The 24,424-nt window shown below is 39.7% G+C and overlaps 1 protein-coding gene across 7 annotated transcripts in view; it reads right to left on the bottom strand.

Moving 5' to 3' along the window:
• DMXL2 (Dmx like 2) overlaps positions 1–24,424 on the bottom strand; it is a 154,880-nt gene that overhangs the window by 93,153 nt on the left and 37,303 nt on the right. For 6 of the 7 annotated variants that reach the window (XM_030576933.1, XM_030576934.1, XM_030576935.1 and 3 more), the window contains exons 8-15: positions 22,509–22,692; positions 20,515–20,689; positions 18,268–18,507; positions 9,572–9,849; positions 8,673–9,369; positions 5,716–5,837; positions 3,103–3,192; positions 1,147–1,264 (exon numbers count right to left, since the gene is read on the bottom strand). In XM_030576933.1, the coding sequence (XP_030432793.1) occupies positions 1,147–1,264; positions 3,103–3,192; positions 5,716–5,837; positions 8,673–9,369; positions 9,572–9,849; positions 18,268–18,507; positions 20,515–20,689; positions 22,509–22,692 (1,904 nt within the window). Of the gene's footprint in view, positions 1–1,146; positions 1,265–3,102; positions 3,193–5,715; positions 5,838–8,672; positions 9,370–9,571; positions 9,850–18,267; positions 18,508–20,514; positions 20,690–22,508; positions 22,693–24,424 lie in introns of those variants that run through there. The other variant, XM_030576940.1, reaches the window with a different exon arrangement.

Genomic DNA, 24,424 nt, shown 5'->3' with positions numbered 1-24,424 from the left:
GATGAGCTCCCATGTGGCAAACCCCTGGCAGCTGTTGTGGCCACATAAAGCTGTGCTTCAGTTTTCCCGTGCCTTCTTTGGCCATTGGCATGATCTGGCTCTCCAGCCAAGCCAGGTACAGCCCAATAGGTTAACTGGCTTTTCAGGCCACTTTACTCCTTTCAGGGCCTGTGTGGGATACATACGCCATCATAGTGCTCTATTGTGAATCTGTGTCAAACACTGTTCCCCATATTTAGGTTTTGGTAGCTTGAAAGTTATTTTCCACTAAAATTCTCTTTGACAATCCAAAGGACAAAACACTTGGCCTTTCTGTGCTTTATCAAACTGTGAAAGAAGGACATGTAAGTAGTACCCATGCCATCTCCACCAACAACAGAGGCTATAATTTTTAAAATTTCACAGTCAATTCTCATGATTTTAAAACTTTTTATACCTTAAAGAGGTTATAAAGAATTGATTTTTTACTGAGAATACTGTTAGGTATTGAACACCCAAAGGGGATTTTCAGAATATTTCAGTATTGTACTTGTTTTACTTCTATACCTGAGTACAAGGAGATGGAGTGATCTGAATGCACCCCAAAGCACAACCAGTAAGTCTAATTTTCAGGCTTTTTTGTCTTCACAGTATCTCTTTAAAAAGCTCCGCTGAGTCTTATATTCTATTCTCTCCCCCCCATCCCCCCCTTTTTTTTTTACTAGCAAACTCTTAAGTCATGTTCTAGTGAAATAGCTGGCAAGTCAGAAACACTCACCCTATGGGCCAGACCTAATTATTGCTAATTCTTAGATTTTTACCATTCCACTTTACAAATTAAATACAAAATGTACCCGTAAAATTTTCTATACAAACAAGTTCATATATGACATCAGAACCTGTTCTATTTTTCATACAAATGATAAAAAATTGAACAAATGAACTGGAGTGTATAGCTCATTATGCAAATTGGAAATGGTTCTACTTTGTGCAAATTACAGCACATTTAATGTTACTATAGTAAAAATGTTTAAAATATACCTATATTGCATTTCACCTTAAAGAGCCTATATTTAAAACTGTTCAATTTATGCCTGAGAGGTTTCAGTGTTCTTCATGAACACTTTAGACACCTATTTCATATTGCTTACTATTTTTATACTATACCTTGTGATGGTTTGAAAAATGTTTCTGTTTCCTTCCCTTCCACATCTTCCTTATGTGGTTTGTATCCCAAAATGAAATCTTCTTGAAAGACATGAAGCAACTGTGTATTTGAGCCACACTGGAAACATTGTAGAACAGTAGTTACAATTTCAAAATAGTTATACAAAACAGCATTCAATACTAGTATAATTCCTTTTCTGTTAGTATTGTTATAGACCAGGGTCACTCACTGTCATTCTTTAATAAGTAATGTCAGGACATTTATATACTTAAAAGATGTGGAAAAACAAATAATCTTTGTGAGATCTACTATGCTAGACTAATTCTCTAGCACAAATGACATTTGCAAAAGTAAACTGGCAAATCGGCACTATCAAAATGATCCTTTATGGGCTGGCAAATTTTTAATGGATGCCTGGTGGAGACCTAAGATTATTTTTTTTTAAGACGATAAATTTCTAGCGCTCTCTTCTTTGGAAAGACAATCTCCAGAATGTAGTAAACAAATTGTTAGGAAAGGCTGTTAAGACAGGAAGAAATCGGATTTTCCTCCTTCCAGACACATTTAATGCTATGCTCTCCAACCAGCAACAGATCCTTCTGAAATACCACCCCATAGGAGGAAGGCCATTGTTAACTGACAGAAAATTCTCAAACCATCCCCCCACACAGTTAAAATTCAGGTTACAGATTAGTAATAAAATGACAAAAACTACAACCCCCCTGCGAAGATATGGAATCTTACTAAAGAGTGCCAAAAGACTTCCTTCATTATGCTGTATGTCTAATCAGAAATTGGTAAAATACATCTTTTTTCTGGATGGGACACTGCTGTAAAGAGCACAGGAATTGACGTAGTCATGGTAAAAAGTACGATTAAGACCAACGGATTCTAATGTTTATACTCAGGATAAGATAAAATTTATGGATAGATAATTTATCTCCAGTTTTTTGGTCTGTTCTATAAAGGCAGAGTTAGTCATTTGAGTACCTTTTGCTATGCATGTCTACAATTTTGAATGTTTGGGTTAATTTTAAGTTAAAGTTAAACTGAATTCCCTGCTATTCTAACAGTGGGGTTTTTTTTCGACAACTACAATGTTCTTGAAAATTATTCTTAATCTTAATTTCATTTTTACTAAAATTTATGTCTAGGAATAAAGGTTACAGGATATGTTTAATTACACAATTCCCATTAAATAAGGTGAGATGAATGGCTAAAGTGTTCAACATACTGCTAAATTAGCAAACAGTCAATGGGGAAAAATGAAACCCAATTAGCCCAGGTTAATTCCTTGAAATTCTGTTACAAATTCTCTACAAAAACAGACAGATTTTCAGATTTCCTTTAATTACACAGGCATAGAAAAAAATGGTTAATTGATTAGTCAAATGGTTAATTGATTAGTCTCTAATTGATTAGTCTCAGCACCACCTCAGCTAGAACATTATAGTTGTAAGTAAATTATCTCAAAGGGTGCCTTTCTTAAAAGATTTTGGAGTACCAGTAATAGAAAAACCTTCTCAATTTTTTTTAAAGACTCAAGGAAATAAGCATCCGGTTATTACTAAAAACACAGAAAAATTCAAAAATTACATTGCTATTACTTTTATTTTAAACATCAAGCTATTTTAGAGCTACGTAAAACACTGTAGCTACATAATCAATATACATGGAAAATGTAGTATACCTTTAACTTTTCTTTGAAACATGGTATATTCATGTTAACATGTTAAGATTAAAAGGAGTTCTCTCAAGATAATTTAATAATGTGGAAACAGAAATAAAGTAATCTTTAATGGGCTTATTAGGATTGGAGAGAGGTCCTCTGTTTTACCTGTTAATTAGCATTACTTTGAAAAAATATTTTATCTTTTCAGTAGATTAGGTTAATTATCAGCCAAAACCATTAAACACTTTTATATGACACCATTAATGGTCAGCCAGTTATTTACTTGGTTAGTTATTGCATCAAGTTCAATAATGCATCCTGGTCGAGCAGTAGATTGTTGGCTCACAATGTTAAACACTTCCTCAATGAGTTTCTGAAACAGAGCAAAAGGAGGTAATGATTAGTATATTATACATTCAAAGAGTAGCAGCTGCAATTAGCTGAAAATATAATCATGTTAGTTGGATGCTTCTAGTTTTCCTTGTAGGCATAAATAGTCATGCTTTTCTTACTGGTTTCATTCTGATATTTTTGAACAATGCAGTATTAAGCATGAAATTAACATTGTTGTGGTACTAGATCTATCCATGTGTATGCCTTAACACTTCTTCGTACATTAATTTTTATGGATACTTTGTGTTCATTGTTCAAGGATTTCTTCTTTCATTATGCCCATTTTTACAATGAGTTATCTTGTTTTATAACACAATGCTGTCCAATCCATTGCTTCATTCTTGCTTAATTTCAGATTTTGTCACTGTGCAGAAAAACTGTAATCTACTGCAAGGCCTGTTTTTGATACATGACTCTGTTCTATGCACAACCTAAACTTCGGTAGGTGGAAAGGAGGGACCTACATTCGAGGCATGTAGAGAGAAGAAAAGGCTGTGAATGGTGGTTCACAGGCTGTCTGGTTTACTGTTTTCAGATCTGACCTATCTTATACCTTTGAAAGGCAAGGAGAGATATGCATTTAGGACAAGTGCCACAGAAATTGTGTTAGCGTGTAGTCTGTGTAGCAGAAAAAAAATAGAAGCTGAACAGAGAGTTTCTCAAGCAGGATAGGAAAGAGCCTGTTTATGGTATTAAAAAGGGGGGATGTGACTCTGGTGGAGATGAGGATGTTCATTCTCAACCAAACACGAGAGAACATTTTGGAGTCCAGCGTTTCTGTAGAAAAATTAGAGGAGCCAGGGGATAGGTATATGTTGATGCAGCAGTAGCAAACCCAGTCTAGCAATGAGACACCCAGTAAATCCTAAAAGTGGCGAGACTGTGTTTGTTGAGAGACCTAGTGAATCCTGCAGGTGGTAGTATAGTTGCCAATTTTGGCTGGATATATTCCTGGAGATTGCATTTTATGACAATCTTTAATTAAAGATTAGTCTTTAATTCCTGGAGACTCCAGGACAACTCTGGATGGTTGGCAACCCCCAAGTGATAAGATTGTACATCCTGGGGTAGGGGACCACTAACCCACTCCCTTAATATTTAGGCTCCAAATCCTAAAAATAGGCACATTAGTATGGACAGCTGATCATGCACAGAATCCTAGTCAATGGTATGTGATGTGGCAACAATTGTCCATATTAGCACATCTGAACTAGGGTGTAGTTTGTAAAGATCTTCTCATTTGGGGCAGGGGATTTTATTTTTGGAGTTTCAACACAATGCCTCCCTTCTGCCACCCCCTACCCCTCCCAATTACAACTTACAAGAGTGTCCATATGCTCCTTTGTACATCAATGGGGAAAAAGTTTTCATTGCTACATAGGATTTCAATAAAACAAACTTGTCAAGCATACAGGGTGCCCTTTCCGCATTCCCACAGCCAAGTCACAGTATTACACATCCAGTAGAGCTCCAGGAAAGGATAGGGCTTTGTCTACAGTGCAGGGTTGACCGCCAAACAGCATCTCTCTCCCTGCCATTCCCAGCCACATGGCATGCAGGAGAAAGAAGGCAGTGGGTGCTGTGGCAGTGTCAATGCCTTAGCAGGGGGAGTCCTGGGTATAGTGGGGAATCAAGAGCTATTGAGAGGGAAGCAGAGGAGAAGAGAGGAACTACAGGGTGAAGGGAAGAGGTGCCAGGAACTAGTGAGGAAAGAGGGGACAGGACTACTGGAGGAAGCTAAAGAGGAGCAGGAGCTAAGCGAAGAACAGGGGGACAGAATGGGAATGACAGAAGCCAGTGGAAGCACAGGATAGGTCAGGAGCTGGGAGTTGAGGAAGCCAGTGGTGACCCTTAGCACTGCCTATTCCCCTTTTCAGGTTCGTCCTGCCCAACAACCCCACTCTGCTCTCCTTTGAAAGCTCATTTTCCCATGCCAAGCTGCTGGCTTGTTACATGCCTTTGCCTCCCACTTTAGGCGTAAGGCACAACTGCTGCTACTGTCTGGGGAACCCGGTTGCAGAAATCTAGTCTTAGCCTTTCACTAATACTAAATCCAGTGTTTTCAAAACTAATGATTATGGACACATGCAAATCTTTAAAAATATGCAAACTAAGTCCTGGTCTACACTGGGGGGTGGGGGCAGCATCGACCTAACATACACAATTTCAGCTACACAAATAGCCCTGAGGACGGCGGCGAATTGACTGCTACTGCTCCCCTGTTGACTTCGCTGGAGTTCTGGAGTCGACAGGGAGTGCAATCGGGGATCGATTTATCCGTATCTAGATGAGATGCGATAAATCAATCCCCGATAGGTCAATCTCTACCCGCTAATCTAGCGGGTAGTGAAGACCTGCCCTAAGTAAAAATTACATGACGTCACATGGAGCTGCACAAAATTTGGCAGCTATGAGTAAAGTGAAGCTTTTGGAACAAAACTAATATGTTAAACTTTTGCCTTTTACATTTCAAGTCTCTCAAATAAGCTCTATGTAAACTTACAGAACATTCGGGGTCAGACAATTCATCTAGCAGTTTTCGTGCATCTACCACTGCTTGATACAGCCTCAGGTTTTTGCCATCAGATGCTACAAAGCAAGCACTAGCAGAATTGCAGTATGTACCTGAATCAAAAAACCAAATACACATTTTAGAATATAAACAGATTATGATACCATTTCCCCTGAATTACTGGCTGAAGTGACATTATGTAGTCAATTACAATCTATTTTATTGCATGAAACTATATTTAATTTTCAGAGAAGAATTGTTGAAATATTGGCAAAAGTTATGAAAATATTTAAGTTAAAATACGATACTTCAATATTACATTAATCTCACTTCTTAATCTACATTTTATAATAAATGTTAGTTATATAAAACAATCTAAGTAGACACAAAATCCAGGAGCATAATTAACACAAATGAATGTTTATAAATAAACAAATCTTTGCAATGAGCAAAGATCAATATGTATTATCTAGCTGAATTATATCTTCCTATTATGTCCATGACCTGGAAAATATGAACTCCTAATGTTAAAAGCAGCAACAAAGGGGAAGAGGAGAAACTATCCACACAGTACAAATGTATACATTCAAACAACCTGTAATAGTCTGTGTCCTTTTGGCTTCTCTACAATGTATAAAATAGGTCTGCTGCAATGGATTTAGTTTTGTTTTTCAATTAATTTTTTGCTTAGCTTCCTACATTAGAAATATCAGGTCATGACTCAACTCTTTTTGGCTGGAGAATGCCTTAAAGAACTGAAGAACTTAATGAGATTATGACAGCACAGAAGACTGAAACCTGATCAGGAAGGGCTATTTAATCAGAGCATTAAACATTTGGGGAGGGGCTTGTTGTTTTTGTTAAACTCTATTTAACTTGAACTTTTGAAAAACTCTTTTTCTTGAGTCCTCTAGCAAAAATATGAAGGAAGCTTTTGCCGTTTACTTTGCAGTTCATTTTTAAGGTCTAGGAAGCTGAGAAGAAAAAAAAACAACAAAAAACTCAGCTACCAAATGATCCAATATTCTTTAATTACAGTTTTAAGAAATATGCTTACGCATATCAGTGTTGTGATTCAGTAATTAGTGTTTAGCATTTTAAAGCTTAGTCTGAACACTGTTATTGAATTTAATAAGTACATAGTTAAATACTATACATTTGCTATGCAGAAGAAACTTTCCAGCACAGTATGCGAAGACTACAGATATGGCACAGTAAAGTTGTTTATGATATTTTGGAAGGTAAAAACTGAGTGACTGAAAAGGTTTACAAATATTTATATGGAAGATTTTCTTGGTCGTAATATCAGAAAACACTAAAATTAAATCCAAGAATTAAAGAATTTATTAAATCTGATGCTCTAGTGCAGCGTTTCCCAAACTTGGGACACCGCTTGTGTAGGGAAAGCTCCTGGCGGGCCGGACCGGTTTGTTTATCTGCTGCATCCGCAGGTATGGCTGATCGCGGCTCCCAGTGGCCGTGGTTTGCTGCTCCAAGCCAATGGGAGCTGCTGGAAGTGGCGCGGGATGAGGGACATATTGGCTGTCGCTTCAAGCAGCTCCCATTGGCCTGGAGTAGCGAACCGCGGCCAATGGGAGCCGCAATCAGCCAGACCTGCAGACAGAGCAGGTAAACAAACTGGCCCGGCCCGCCAGGGGCATTCCGTACATAAGCAGCGTCCCAAGTTTGGGAAACACTCCTCTAGTGTCATAGCATAAAACTATGACCTACCATAATGGTGTGTGTCCCCCCCTAACCTCCAACATCAATCCTCTGCCCCCTCCAAAACTTTGTCTTCAGCATTAAAAAGTCAATGTACCTGATTATTAAAACTTATTCAGCTTTAGAAACAGGCTTCTTCAAAACAAAGAAAAGTGCAAAGAAGTCTGTTATATATGAAAGCTCCCAACATGGAGGACATTAAGTAGTTTATGGAAAGGTTGAGCAGGTTTAAGTCTCAGTTTAAAAATATTCCCTATACAGGAGGATACAATTATGATAAAGATGTCGGCACTGTCAGAGACATTTTGCCATTTATATGGACCCTGTCACTGCACATTCATAGTTTGTTAGTTCGCTTTCATCTAGTCCCATGTCAGAGGACTATATCTAAGCAAACTAATGAACTGTTAATGCACAGCAGTGGATCAAATTCAACAAATCCTTTGTGAGGACCCTGTGCATGTTAACAGTTTATTTTGCTTTGATCTAGTCTCATTTCAAAGAGAACAAGCTGTTAATGCGTGGTAGCTGCCAATTTTTGTTGCTGTGATCACGATGAAATTATCTATATTTTACCTTGGCTGTGCCATGAATTGTGGCACAATTTTACCATGACAAAAATCTTATCCATACCTATATATTATAAAAGTGATGATTTAAAACAATTTGATTGCTGGAGTATATTGTAAATCAATTTTTCAACTACGTTCTTAAATCAAAAAAGTTAAGTGTTATTTTTCTTCCCTAATAGGTTAGCTGAAGTCAGCACTTTGAAGGATGCTCCCAGAAGCTGGACAGATCAGGTCTCATCTCTTTCATGAATTCATTCCACTCAAAGCCCGAAGTTTTGAGTTAGTTTACAATAAAGATAACCTTTTTCCAAAGGACAGTGGGAGATATTACATCAACTGTTCTAACAATGTGTTACTATCTATACAACATTTTAAGTTTCCTATTTTAGTACAAGGTATGCTTCGATAACACAAGTCAAACAATTAACCAAAAAAATTTGTTTTACTTTAATGATGTGTTCAAAGCAATGGGAGTTTCTTGAAAAAAAAACAAGGAAAGATAAAGAAATTATATAATGTATAATGAAACAGATAATGCCTAGAATAATGTAATAATTAGTATACACTACTAAAATAAATTATAAATATTTGGTTCGAACAGATTACATTTCATTGTTATGTAAAAAAAAAAAAAAAAAAGTACAACACTCTCACCAAGACAATAGCTGGGAATAAGAGTTGGAAGCCAGGCCACGTTAGAGAAGGCAGAGGTGTGAAGTGAGTTAATTCGAGCCAATTCAGATACTCCTCCAGTGTATGACAAAGGTCCAATGGGGTCTACACGCCACAGAATCAGCTCACTGTAGATTGCATTTGGGTCATGGAACGTACAAGTTGCTGCATTTCTCAGATGTTGCCTAGAAGAACCTTTTAAATGTTTAATAGGATCCATTAGTTTGCTTAATCTATCAGAGTCCCATGGATGATCTGATTCGGGAGTTAATAGAGCATTATGATGAGACGATGTTAATAACAAAGGTAAAACAGAATGGCAAGCCAGGTCATTGAGATGAAATCGGTGACCACAGTACCTAAATTTATGTGATACAGTAAGCACAGTGGTAAAAGCAGATTTATCAGCAAAAGTAACTGCCCACTGGTTTAGGGATCCATCTATATGTTTGGAAACCATCATTACGATAGGAGCCAATATATTCACATTTGGGCTACCCTGGGAAGAGCTTGGTCCACTAATTCCTAGAGTGCTATCTGGAATGTTAGTTGTCTTCTGATGCACAGCGCTACTGCCATCTTTTGTAGAGGTACTGCAAGCATACATCATAATGTTTTTACTAAGAGAGCTGGCATCTCCTGATGGAAATGCAACAGGAATCCGAGAAGAAAATGAAACCTAAAAAAAAAAAAAGCACAAAATAATGAAAAGTTTAGTTAAAATATAACATTTTAAACTCAAGCCCACCATAAACATTAATGTGTTTTGTTTTAGATTACATTTGTTTAAAGATTAAATGAATATTTACATACATTTCAATAACAAGTGTACTGTGAATATCTGTTAAAATAAGAAATAATTAAGTTTTCCAGTACTGTACCTGAACTTGTCTAAAGACTCCTGGATTGTACTCATCCAAATATTTCACATGCCACACTAAAAAGGTACCATCAATGGGGTGGATAGTAAAAAGCATGTCTGGATTCCTATTCCATTCAGTAAGAAGCATTTCAATTTTCCGATCTAACAGAACTGTAGGAAGTGGCATACACAGGCTGGCTGATGGAGATGTTTTGGGGCTCCCCTCTCTGCCTCCATCTTCATGTTCTGAAGAGCCTGTACCTGTTCCTGTCTCAGATTCTCTATCTATAGATAATTCTGAAACAGATAAACACAAAACTACCTTATACTACAGCAGAAACTTCCTTGCCATAATTTATAAACAAAACAAAAAACTTTATTTAAAAAAATCAACTAAGGTGCTAAATAACAATGTTTATCACACTGAATGCCTTTTCTGAGGTAGAAACTGTTTTTTGTTCTTTGTTTGTACAATGCCTAGCACAACAGGGTAATGGGTTTATGACTGAGTTTGCTAGGCATTAATGAAAAATCATCATCTACAAAACCCACACACACAGAGGTCCCAAATTAATATGATCCCTTCAGATAAGGTGATTGTGATGAGATGTGCAGTATTTTACCATTGATAGGGAAAAGGTATTGTGTGCATATAGTAAGAATTGTAATGCCCTTAACTACTTATTTCCTTGTGTGTAAGCACCTGGGTTTTATAAATATGACGTGATAGGTCAGGCTGCTGTCACAAATTAACCTTACTTGGTTTTTGAAACAAAGATTTTTGTTTTTAGAGTTTCCCAGGTGATTTTCCTCCTTTAGCTTGTGCAGCTAAAAAGAGATACTTTTTTTGAAATTTTAAATAAATGGAAGTAGCACCAGACAACTAAATTAAAGGTGCTGACCAAACTAATAATGGCTCCTTCCTTAATTCACAGTGCACCTGACCAAATACACTTTCTTATTATGTGTCTAAGTTAACTACAGCACAGATGAACAGTGCAGCCTTCATTCATTTGGAATAGTGATAAAAAGCATAAGAAGTCTAAAGACTTTAATTGGTAAATGTTAGGAAATATCAATTTTACCATCTCCCCCCTCACTCTGCCCCCCACAACCAATGAAAAAATATTTCCACTGAAACTAACAAATTTCGATAGGCAAAGTTAAGAAAAATGCTGTTTGAGAAATTTAGAGTCCAACCTTAATGTGCATAAAACATGTTGTAGCACTAGCATTAACAGACCCAGAAGAGTGACACCATTTAGGTAGTTTAATTTTTTGAATCTCAACCTCTCTCTCATGCCTCTATTCCATGTTGGAATATAGGGTCTTCACCACAGCCTTCCACCTTTAGCCGGTCTCCTGCTGCAGTCTTAGGCCTGGTCTACACTACGAGGTAAGGTCGAAATGAGCCGCGTTAGGTCAATTTTATACTGAATGCATCTACACAACCAACCCCGTTCCATCGACCTAAAGGGCCCTTAAAACCTACCGCTGTACTTCTCCCCGACAAGGGGAGTAGCGCTAAAATCGATCTTCCTGGGTCTAATTTGGGGTAGTGTACACGCGGCACTGATGCCCACATGTGATACTTCTCACAATAGATTGTGCGGATACTCAAAATATGGCCATGCCTTCTCTGCTGGGCTCTTCAGGCTTTGCTTCCCCTCAGAGAGGTTCAAAAATGCATCCAGAGACAGGGCCATATTACAACCCAGGTCATCTGCATAGGGTCCCAGCTAGCTGAGTCATGTGATGCCATCAGAATTGCAGTTTTTTTTTTTAATGTTTCAAGCCTTCATTGTTGCAAAGAATAGCTGGAAAAGTGAACTGTGTATAACTGATGTACTGATGTCTGTCTGAGCCTGCATATGGCCTCCAGCAAATGGAAGAGCCAAGAAGTCAACTGACTCTCGCAGCTTTGAGGGGGTTGGTCTGAATGGGATGTTTGGTCTGCATGCACTGCTGGGTCTGAAAGAGTTGGCTCCATGTGATGGGGTGTATCAACCTCAAATTGGACAAAAAGTGTTAATTGAAGCCTGAGAGCTTATTAGCCCCACCTTGTTACACCTAACAGCTGTGCCAGGCTCAGGGAGTAATTAAAAGGAAGGAGTTTGGTGCAATTTGGGTGGAAGGGAGAATTTAGGAGAGATATGGTTTGGAGTCCCCTCTCTGCAGGAAGGGCCTGACAGAAACCAGGCAGATGAAGAACTGTGAGACAAGCTAAGGAACAGAGTTAGGTCCTGTGGTAGGCCTTGAAAAAGGCTCAAGATGCCTGGGAGGGAGCCCTGTTGGTTGGTGTTTTGGAGAAGGACAGAGAACTGAGGAGAACCTAAGGCTATGTCTACACTTCAGTTTATGCCAGCATAATTTGTGTCCCTCAGGGGTGGTAATAAACCACCCCCGAGGGACATAAATTATGCTGATATAAGCACTTGTGTGCATAGCGCTATGCTGGCAGGAGACCTTCTCCCACCGACGTAGCTTTTGCCACTCGCAGAGTTCATTCTCCCGTCAGCATAGAGTGTGTCTACACCACACGCACTGCAGCTGCACGGATGTATCAGTACAGCTACGCTGCTATACATATAGACATGGCTGAAAACTGACTAAAAGTTTAACTGGGAGGGGCAGAGGTTGCTTAGATTGTATGCCCATTTCATTTTGTTGTTCGTTTGTTTTAATTTTGCTGAAGGACTCCAGGAAAAGCCCTGTGAGCCACTACTGTTCTGGAAGAGGAGAAACTGAAGAGGAGTCTAGGAGGGGTGTAAGACGTTGTGCTGATTGCCATTATTTTGTTGGACACTATTTGTTTTGGACACTGAAACCCCCAAAGGGGTATAACTATAGTGTGGCATGGCTGGAGGGCCCAGTCACCCTGGTACCCAACTGCTGAAGTCTTGAAGAAGATGGCGAGAGAGTTGCTGAAATGCCATCCAATGTAACAAGGGGGTGCTCTGGAATGGTAGGTTGATGATGCTCCCTCTTGGTGGGGTTCAGATGTACCGCTGGGCTTTGGTCCTTTCCTAGCTGGCTTTTTAGCTCCATGAGGGGAAGAAGTGATGGTGTTCTCAAGCATCATCCATTCATGGCAGCAAAATGAAATGTTACTTACAGAACATTAGGCAGAAATTCATAATATGCTTGTCCCTCTCCTCTCTGACAATGGTGAAACCACCTTCTTTTTCCCCTTTTCCAAGCTAATTGGGGTTAGGTCACCAGATCAGTCCTTTTCTTGCTCCTAGTCCAACGCTCACTCCATATCCACTCCGTCCTGCTGTACAGTCTATCCACTATTTTCTTAGCTGTCCTTCTCTGACCACAAACTTAAATCTCAATTGCCTTCTGTACAGAATTCCCTTTGTTCATCATTCACACGTCTAAACCATCTCAGCTTCCTATTTTGCAGCTTCTCTCTTATACCACAAACCTTTGTCTCACTTCTTATAACATCATTCTGCATTTGGTCCAGCAACATCACCCCTTCACTGCCCTCAAACATCTCATTTCCATGGTTTCAGGTTTTCTCAAGTGCCTCTCTTTGGCTGCCCACCTCTCTGATTCATGTTGCCATGGCTTTGTATAATTGTCCCTTAAGTAGTCTGGGTATCCATTTATCATAAAACATTCCACATATCTTGTGCCATTACATCAGTGGTGGAACAAGGAACAATATTAAGATATGAAATCCCACTGGGCATCGGAGTTAACGCCAGTGGTGTTAACATGGGTCAGTTCACACCTCCCAGAGATACTCTTACAGGGTGTGTGCATCTGCACACTCAGGTAGACATTGCTGCACTGCCCTTACTTCACATTTTCAAGATTGTCTTCACAACTATATGGGGGATAGCCTTAGTATTTTATTTATGAAAGCTGAGATTCTGAGAAACTAGATGGGATGGCCCTACTGACCCAATGTGAAGCAGTCCATTTCATATCTTAGGCCTGGTCTACACTACGCGTTCAAACCGATTTTAGCAGCGTTAAACCAATTTAACCCTGCACCCGTCCACATAACGAGGCCCTTTATATCGATGTAAAGGGCTCTTTAAACTGATTTCTGTACTCCTCCCAGACGAGAGGAGTAGCACTGAAATCGGTATTGCCATGTCGGATTAGGGTTAGCGTGGCCGCAAATTGACAGTATTGGCCTCCAAGTGGTATCCCACAGTGCACCATTGTGACTGCTCTGGAAATCCATCTGAACTCGGATGCACTGGCCAGGTAGACAGGAAAAACCCTGCGAACTCTTGAATTTCATTTCCTGTTTGGCCAGCGTGGAGAGCTCACCAGCACAGGTGACCACGCAGAGCTCATCAGCACAGGTAACAATGCAGTCTCCTGAGAATTGAAAAAGAGCTCCAGCATGGATCGCACGGGAGATACTGGATCTGATCACCGTATGGGGAGACGATTCCGTGCTAACAGAACTCCGTTCCAAAAGACGAAATGAAAAAAACATTTGAAAAAATTTCCAAGGCCATGATGCAGAGAGGCCACACCAGGGACTCAGTACAGTGCCGTGTGAAAGTTAAGAAGCTCAGACAAGCCTACCAGAAAACCAAAGAAGCAGATGGAAGGTCCGGGGCTTCTATGCTGCTTCTATGCTGCGCTGTATGCAATTCTAGGGGGGTCCGCCACCAGTACCCCACCCCCATCTGTGGATTCCAAGGTGGGGGTGGTAATCTCAGCCATGGCTGAGGATTCTGCGGACGGGGAAGATGAGGAGGAGGAAGAGGAGGCCGAGCTTGCAGAGACCACACAGCACTCCATTCTCCCCAACAGCCAGGAGCTTTTTCTCACCCTGACGGAATTACCCTCCCAAGCCACTATCCCACACAATGAAGCCATGGTAGGGACCTCTGGTGAGTGTCCCTTTTGAAAATATAAAACATAGTTTAAAAGCAAGCGTTTTTTAATGATTAATTTGCCCTGAGGACTTGGGATGCATTCGCGGCCAGTACAGTTATTGGAAAAGTCTGTTAACATGTCTGGGGATGGAGCGGAAATCCCCCTGGGACATCTCCATGAAGCTCTCCTGGAGGTACCCCAAAAGCCTTTGCAGAAGGTTTCTGGGCAGGGCAGCCTTATTCCGTCCTCCATGGTAGGACACTTGACCATGCCATGCATGTAGCAAGTAATCTGGTATCATTGCATGACAAAGCCTAGCTGCGTATGGTTCTGGTGTTTGCTGGCATTCAAGCAACATCCGTTCTTTATCTCACTGTTTCATCCTCAGGAGAGTGATATCGTTCATGGTAACCTAGTTGAAATTCAGGAATTTAATTAAGGGGACAGAGATGGTTGGGCTGTTGGCCTGTGGCTTAAAAGAAATCTTTCCCTGCATTTAGACAAGCAGGGGGTAGAGGGGGCGTGATTGGCGCTGAGCTTTTTCGCGTTTGGCTAGCAGGTGGGGGGAGGGGTAAAGCATTTGGCTAGCGGTGGGGGGAGGGTAAAGCGATCATCCCAAAGAATTGGATGGGGGGGTGGTTTCTGCTGCTGCATATTAACAGGAAAGAAGCAGCACTGAACGGGCTTTGCTTGGTATTTGGGAAAGGAGGGCACTGTGTATACGAAGGCTGCAGAAGCTGAAAGACAATGGCTTACCATGGACGCATGCAAGCTGAATTCTGCTGCCCGGACCTGCGTCTGTGATCTGTAACACCAGAGCCGCAGGCACTCAACATTAAGATGCAAAATGTGACCTTGTAGTGAAATCTCATGTGCTATGTAAGGTGAATAGTGTTGTTCACCATGAAAGAGTATAAGCACTGTTCTGTAAAATGTATCTTTTAAAATATTTCTCTCCCTTTTTCCCTCCCTCATGCAGCTGGAAATTTTTCAAGCCTCCTTACTCCATCCTGAAGGCAGCGGAAAAAAAAGACGCGAGATGAAATGTTCTTGGAAATCATTGAAGTGACCCGCCATGAAAGAGCTCATCTGAATGAGTGGAAGGACGTGGTATCAAATTACAGGAAAGATGCCAGTGAACATGAGGACAGGAGGGACGCTTGAGATGAGAGGTGGTGGCAAGAAGATCAGAGGAGGCATGACGCAATGCTGGGGCTGCTGTGTGATCAAACTGACATGCTCCAGCGTCTGGTGGAGCTTCAGGAACAGCAGCAGGATCACAGAGTGCCGCTGCAGCCCCTGTGTAACCACCCTCACCATGTTCCATATCCTCCTCACCCAGAGATGTAAGAACGCGTGGGGGAAGGCTTCGTGCATCCGCCCTCTCCACCAATAAGGCTGTCATTATTTTGAAATTTTTTTAGTGAGCTTTTCCTTCCCTCCTATCCTCCTCCCAAACCACGCTCAGGCTACCTTGTCAGTTCTCTCCCTCTTTTTAAAATTAAGTAATAAGGAATACATGGTTTTTAAAAGAGAGAGACTTTATTTCCTTAAGCAAGCTGTAATCAAAGGGGGAGGGTGGGTGGTTTACAGGGAATGAGTCAATCAAGGGGCGGGGGGGGGGCGTTCATCAGGGAGAAACAAACACAACAATCACACTGTACCCTGGCCAGTGATGAAACTCGTTTTCAAAGCTTCTCTGATGCGCACCGCTTCCTGGTGTGCTCTTCTAATCGCCCTGGTGTCTGGCTGCGCGTAATCAGCGGCCAGGTGATTTGCCTCAGCCTCCCACCCCGCCATAAAGGTCTCCCCCTTACTCTCACAGAGATTGGGGAGCACATAGCAAGCAGCAATAATAAAGGGGACATTGGTTTGGCTGAGGTCTGAGCGAGTCAGTAATGTGTGCCAGCGGGCCTTTAAACAGCCAGATGCACAGTCTACCACCATTCTGCACTTGCTCAGCCTGTAGTTGAACAACTCCTGACTACTGTCCATGCTGCCTGTGTATGGCTTCATGAGCCATGGCATCAAGGGGTAGGCTGGGTCCCCCAGGACAACGACAGGCATTTCAACATCCCAAACTCTTATTCTCTTCTCTGGGAAGTAATTCCCTTGCTGCAGCCATTTAAACAGAGTAGTGTTCCTGAAGACGTGAGCATCATGAACGCTTCCCGGCCATCCCATGTGGATGTTGGTGAAACGTCCCTTGCGATCCACCAGTGCTTGCAGCACCAGGGAAAAGTACCCTTTGTGGTTTATGTACTGGATCCCCTGGTGCTCCGGTGCCAAGACGGGGATATGGGTTCCATCTATCGCCCCACCACAGTTAGGGAATCCCATTGCAGCAAAGCCATCCACTATGACCTGCACATTTCCCAGAGTCACTATCTTTCGTAGCAGCAGCTTAATGATCGCTATGGCTACTTGCATCATAGCAGCCCCCACAGTAGATTTTCCCACTTCAAATTGATTCCCGACTGATCGGTAGCTGTCTGGCATTGCAAGCTTCCAGAGGGCTATTGCCACTCGCTTCTCAACTGTGAAGGCTACTCTCATCTTGGTATTCTGGCGTTTTAGGGCAGGGGAGAGCAAGTCACAAAGTTCCACGAAAGTGCCCTTAATGCATGCGAAAGTTTCGCAGCCACTGGGAATCATCCCAAATCTGCAAAACTATGCGGTCCCACCAGTCTGTGCTTGTTTCCCGGGCCAAAAATCGGCGTTCAATGGCTAGAACCTTCCCCAATACCATCAGGATCTCCAAAGCGCAGGGGCCGCGGTTTGAGAGAATTCTGTGTCCATGTCCTCATCACTCTCGTCGCCGCGCTGCCATAGCCGCCTCCTCCTCGTCTGGTTTTGCAGGTTCCAGTTCAGCACAGACTGCACGATAATGCATGAGGTGTTTACAACGTCCATGATTGCTGTCTTGAGCTGAGCAGGGTCCATGCTTGCTGTGCTATGGTGTTTGGACAGTTCACCCAGGAAAAAAGGCGTGAAACGGTTGTCTGCTGCTTTCACGGAGGGAGGGGTGAGGCTGTACCCAGAACCACCCGCGACAATGTTTTTTGCCCCATCAGACACTGGGATCTCAACCCAGAATTCCAAGGGGCGAGGGAGACTGCGGGAACTATGGGATAGCTATGGGATAGCTACCCACAGTGCAACACTCTGGAAATCAACACTAGCCTCGGTACATGGACGCACACTGCCCAATTAATGTGCTTAGTATGGCCGCATGCACTCGACTTTATACAATCTCTTTTAAAAAACGGTTTCTGTAAAATCAGAAATAATCCTGTAGTGTAGACATACCCTTGGTTACCATTACCAACTTACTTCCATTTTGCTTGCTCACATTTGGCTATAATTTGTACTTATCTTCTCTTTTGCATATAGTAAAAGGAATGATCCAAAATTAGCAACCTTTTATTATTGTTTGTAAATGCCACTCTCTCTAGGCTAAGGAAAGAGATTATTATACATTAATAACAAGCAGACATTTTAACAGAAAAGCATATTTGAAGTTAAATATATAATTTTCTCAGTGAGAATCTAAATGGATGTAAGAGAATAATCAACCACTGATATGCAAACAGACATACAATAATGTTCAGTATAAATCCCTTAATATAAAATCTAGGTTTTTCATTATAATCTATAAAAAATGGAGTCTTCACAATCTTCTGAAAGAGAGACTGTTAAACCTTTCATGCAAGAGATTATTGTGCCCACTAGTGGTTGCAGCTACAGCACATGAAATCTAAACTATAAATGCCTATATTTGTGATGTGTGACATCATATATGCACTATGTTTGCCAGAGTAATTCTAATGTAGACATTATAAAATAACCTGGATTACCAACCATGATCTAGTTTCATATGTAAGCCTCTCTCTTTCTCCTCCATTTCCTCGTCCTCCTCTTCACCATCAGCATCAACAGCATCTTGTTCTGGTTGTTGTTCAGCAAGTTTTCTTAACTGCTGCAGAAATACTTCAATTGAGGATGTAAAATTAAATTCTTTATTATTCAGCCAATGAACCACAAAGCCTCCATTTCCTTCGTCTACATTAAAAGCTGTCCCAGCTAACACTGACGGAATATCTGTGGAAATAAAATTTAATTTAAAAAATCCCCACCAAAACCACAACATAAGTAAATGTAAATTAGCTATCTAAAATACAGAACTTCATAAATTTACACCTGTAAGCTAAAACAAGTTATACACACAAGACAGCGGATAATTTTCAGATACTAATGGAAATGGGTTGTTATAAGCTGAAGAATGAAAATTAGCTTCATTCCATAAACAAAAACCAGTTGCAATAACAAAAGTTAAGGTTCTCTACATGAAAAACATTGGAGTTATGTATAAAATTATTCACAAAACCAAACCATTTAAAGACAAATGTAATAAATCTTATGCTGCACACATTCTTACCAAATATTAATCATAACATAGCCCTAACTCTGATCAATTATTCTTAAAACGTATTTTTGTTATTTTGTTTTCATATCTACATATTTCTTTTAGGGATACTGTCAAATGGAAAATATTCAGTTAATATATTTATCAACTGACAATTTTTCAGTATCATACTTATGTGCTCTCTGAAATTAATGGAATAATGCTGTATGTGTAGTTTAGTAAAAAAGCATATAATATTAATTGGTAAAATTATACATATATTGCTGACTTGCATTTGAGACTCAATGTGCTACATTAACTTTTATAATTTCTTTTTCAAAATGCTTTTGTTTTGTATTTATAGTTTGAGATTATGGGTGTAAGAATATACTGTATTTTGGGTCAGAGTAAAGGTTGTTGTGGTTGAGATTAAATATGCATTTCTTTACACTTGACAAGAACAATCTCTTTGTTTATTATGTGGACAGTGTATAATTTATGGCCTTAGCTATTTATATCCTTTAAGTGCTACGGTTTTGTAAATATGATAAGTGACTACATTGCTATTAGTTAACAACTTCTTTAATTAAAAAAAGCTTGTTTTGGAAATTTCATGGGGTTTTGTTAATGCTTTATTTTTAAAATTGTGTGTAGTTAGAGACTCCTATTTTACAAATTTTTAAATAGGATAAGACGTATCACCAGATGGAAGGAGGGAGTGGTGGCTGGCTAAAGACTTGTTCAGAACTCTCTCATTCAATGTACACCACTGAGGATGCACATGTTCCATGGGTACCTATGTTAGGCTGCATTTGTGTGTGGTCATGGCTATCTTCAGAAGTGCTCAAAAACTATAGTAAATTGAAGTATCAGACCTAAAGACCAGAACCAATGTCACTTTATTCCACTGCTAAAGACAAACTCGATAGGCCACAGTGCCTCCCAGGCAGGTCCCTAAACCTCTGTGCATGTTTCTCCCAAAGCACCTATCATTATCATACCTAAAGGTACATCTGCACTGGAGCTGGAGGTGAAATTCCCAGCTTGGGTAGACATACCTGCACTAGCTCTGATTGAACAGGGGAGCTAAACATAGCAGTGTAGCCAAGGGTGCACAGTCGGCAGGACAGGTTTGCCACCCCAAGTATGCACCTAGGGTTGCAGACAGGATTGTACACAGGGCGGCTAGCTTGTCCTGCTACCCATGTGGCTGTATCTACACTTCTATTTTTAGCACGCTAGCTCGATCACAATTAGCAAACGTACATCTACCTGAGCTGGAAATTACACTCCAGTGTCAGTGTGAACATACTCTAAGTGTAACTTATTGCTTATTAAAATGTTAAGAGATCTGCAAAGGACCCTCTCCACCAAACCTAAGAACAAACCAAACTTGAGTTTGTGCCTTTTTTTGGTTCTTTATTATGTACAAAGATGACCCAAAAGTTTTGTTTTTCAACCTTAAAAAAAGGATGGGGGGAGAGTGTTTAGTTTTTACATTAGAATTTCAGGTGCTGTCTGTCCTGCAAGACTCTATGATGATTAGAGACTAGTGAAATGACATCTTTGCTATGGACAGTACTCAAGAAAGCAGATCAAATCAGGAGCACTATGCAAACACCATCTCCCTACCATTTCCATTTTGGATAAATTATTATTGGGCATCTAAAAAAAAAAAAAAAAAAAAAAAAAAGTATTTTCACCTGTGGTAGGGTTGATGCTTGCTGCTATATGAAAGTGACAGAGTGCATTAGCATGATGTGAAATATGACGACGAACTTCATGCGAGCCCTGTTGATCAGGCAATAAATCTGTGTGGGTAATAAGAACTGAAGATCTTCTTTGTCCTTTTCTCATATTTTTCAAGTGGTGAAGTGTCTGAAGTAAACAGAAAAATCACATTTAAATCTAAAAGAAAACAATGCATTGTGAAGTTGATTCATGAGAATATATCTATGTAAATCCTGAAACTTTTATGGTTTCCTAAAACCTAAGATGTGACGATTCTGCATGCAGATTGTTTGACGTTGTTAAACTGTGCACTTTTTTTTCTGATCAAAGCCACATTTGAAAGCCTTGAAGTCTCTGCTCCAGTTAAAGTATTTTGTGACAGCATTTGTATAGAGACAGAGCAGTAACAACTTTTGTTTACCAGCAGAGTAAGCATGTCTTAGTATGAAAGCAGCTGTCATTCCAAAAGTTGTCACAGCTATTAGTCTGATAAAGCAATGGATCTCATCCTTTTCAGACTACTGTACCCCTTTCAGGAGTCTGATTTGTCTTGTGTACCCCAAGTTTCACCTCACTTAAAAACTCAGGTTTTGGCTTCAGCCCCACACAGTGGGACTTGCACTTCACCCCCATGTGGCTTCAGCTTTCTGCTCTGGGCCCCAGCGAGTCTAATGCTGGCCCTTGTGACCCCATTAAAACAAACTCACAATCCTCTTTAGGGTTGCAACCCACCGTTTGAGAACTGCTGAAAATATAGAATAGTATAAACAAGTTATTGGCTGAATGAAATTTTATAGTTTCTACTTATTTCACTAGTGCTTTTTATGCAGCTTATTGTAAAACTAGGCAAAACTTCTGGATGAGTTGATGTATCCCTTGGAAGACCTCTGAGTACCCTTATGGATACATGTACCCCTGGTTGAGAACCACTGTGATAATGGATCCTTGAGGCAATGACCTTCCAGAGGCATCATACTTTGTAACACACTTTGGATTTGTATTATTTTTGTATTACTGTACATAATCTTCACACTTGTCTTGATTAATTCATAAAATCCTTCAGCTTTCAGGAGTTGCACAAATATAACTGAGACCATAATTTAAAGACAATGGCTTCTAAAAGTTCAACTGAGGGCATAATTTGTCCTGCTACATATTTGCTACTGGTGATATGCCAGAAGGGAAGAGCCCAGTATGATTTTCATAGCCCAGGATGAGTTTTCAAAACTGGTAGTTTATTCCCTCTAAACTAAAAATTTGATACAGGTAACACTGAGACTCAAACATGAAACGCCACAATGCCATCTTTGCAAAGACATTTTTCAAAGCAGAACAGCCCTTTAAAGACATTAACGTAGAGACCAAAAGAAAAGGTTTGTATTCATGGCATACATTTTACCTGGAGAAAGCTGAAAAATCTCCCCAGTACTGAAACTGTCTTCTTATTAAGCAACGCAATGAAAACCAAATGAGCTGGAAATTTTATATTTTTTAAAGAATAAATCTCAATTATATGCTACTATTTAACCTTATTAAGGGGTAAATAATATTTTCCCTACATGCATCCAAGAGAATGTTTCAATGCTCGGTTTCCATGGATGTTTTCACAACTATGTAATCTCATTCTCCAACCAGAATGAAACCACTAATTACTGTGCAGTATTTAACATCATCTGCTCCTAACAACTCTACACTCAGCTGAGGAGGAAGCAGATTCATTCAATTTCTCATCTGAGTCTTAAGGGTTTTATTCTCAGGCCTACAAATATAAATTGTCTCTCTTCTTGAGTTATCTGTTGTAAACTGTGTATGTGAAAGAACTCTGACTGTTACATTCTGATCTACTGTATACTAAAAGCTAGACTGCATGCGGTTTCAGTTTTCCAAATCCCTGAAAAATTTTACATACCCAAAATGTTAACTACTGAAATAAAAATTAATTAGCAACATAAATATTTAACAGTACCTCTAGAGCATGCTGTATTCTGTCTTTTCGCCTTCCAGAATGCAACAGGCTGCTGCTACTGCTGGAAGTGCTAGTCTCACAGATCTGCTCACCCAGAAGACTATCCTCTGGTAATAAAGTCTCTGCCCACAGCCGACAGATACCATCATGGCATGAAGTAAGTAACACATTACAGACAGACCCCCTGAAAATAAACACGTCAGGGTTACCTCATGTAACTAAACGAAGTACAGTTACACAACTGAAAATACAAAAACATACAAGTGTTAGGGAGCTATGTTCTGCTTCTTGGAAGGTTCTTGGAACTGAAACGTGTTTATAATAGTGGTAACAATTTAAATATCCTAGCTAACAGCAAATTATAGATAGTAACATTAATTCAGATGAATTAACTGAACACGACTGTAAGCAAGTTTATAGTTACAGTTATAATTATCTGGTTTGTTGGGTTGTGTAAAGTATGAGCATGTACATTGCACCACTACAGGAGTGAAAATGAAATCCTAAGCTACTATATTTACCATGTCTGCTTTAGAAAGGAGTTAGTTAATTAACAACAATTTACACGGATTTTCCTTCCAATGCCATAGTAACATTTCCTGAAGAAAAGATTTATACTTGTGCTTCCTACACTTAACAATGTACTAAAGTTTAAATCAGATTTTATAGCACTACTGATGTCAACAGACTTCTTGCTTGAGTAAGTATTCACCAATGTAATAAGGGTTGCATAACTTCACCCTTCAAAATACCATCCTCCCTCTGTAATAGTTGATAACATTTTAACACATACAGTAGTTACCATAAAAAAAAAAAAGCAACCTTTTTAATGGTGACCACTCTAAAACAAGTCAAGGAGCTATATTCCCCATCCCTCTTGGCTGCAATGTCAACTTAATATTTAGGGCCCTGAATTCAGGTCCTAGAAAGTAAGTGAAGAAATTCATTCTAAAATATTTTGAAATGTAATTTAAGATCCACATTTAAAATCTATATATAGTTTCTTATAATTTTATAAGGGTTATAAAATACCATGACTTCAGCTCTGGCTACTTTGTGCCCTTTTGGTCCCCAGGTGGTCCAGGACTGGCAGAACAAAAGGTGGCTTGATGTTAATATTGCACATCTTCGCAACACCCTTCCTCCCCTGCCCCCACACACAATAGATGCAGCTAAGGAGCTAGCCTGACAGCTTTTCATCTCTCTTTATTAGATCTTCTTACATTTGTATGCAATTCTGTGACTGACAGTGGTTGTCTAAACAGTCGGAAACCTACAATCATGGTTCGCTACTATTTGAAATGTATAGAAAAGTTGATACTTTTCAAATAGTAGTAAGAGGTTGCTAAAGGGTGACCTATGCCCCAGTCCTGCCAATACTTATACACATGCTTATCTTGAAGCATACAAGTAGTCTCAATGAAGTCAATGGGACTACGCACATGTTTAAAGTGCAGAGAGAGACCACAGTAACTTGAACTCAGGTCTTGTCATCTTTTAATAAATTACAGGTGAGATGTACATAAGTATTTGCAGAATTGGGGCCCTACAATTCAATGAAAATGTGTGTTAGTTTCAAAAAAAGTAGGGAAAATACTAGATGATTGAATTAAATAACTATCGTAACAGACAGAAGCTGAAATTATATGTGCACATCCTTAAGCATTACATCTTCAGTATAATACATAAATATATTTAAACTATCAAAGAAAAGGCCAAAATTTAAACTTGGATGTCTAAAATTAAGGTGCCTAAATTTAGATGCAGGTACAATAATGGACATGGTCTAATTTAGAAATGTGCCCAAAAAGTGAATGAGAAACCACTGAAAATGAAGCTATTTTCATTCATATACCTATTTAAGAGTCTAACTTGAAGCACCGAGGCTTGAAAATTTTGATCAAAATTCCTCACAG

The sequence above is a fragment of the Gopherus evgoodei genome, chromosome 10, assembly GCF_007399415.2.
Source record: "Gopherus evgoodei ecotype Sinaloan lineage chromosome 10, rGopEvg1_v1.p, whole genome shotgun sequence".
In the NCBI taxonomy this organism is placed as follows: Eukaryota; Metazoa; Chordata; order Testudines; family Testudinidae; genus Gopherus; species Gopherus evgoodei.
The sequence above is the reverse complement of the archived record's forward strand: the minus strand, read 5'-3'. Positions and strand labels throughout refer to the sequence as shown.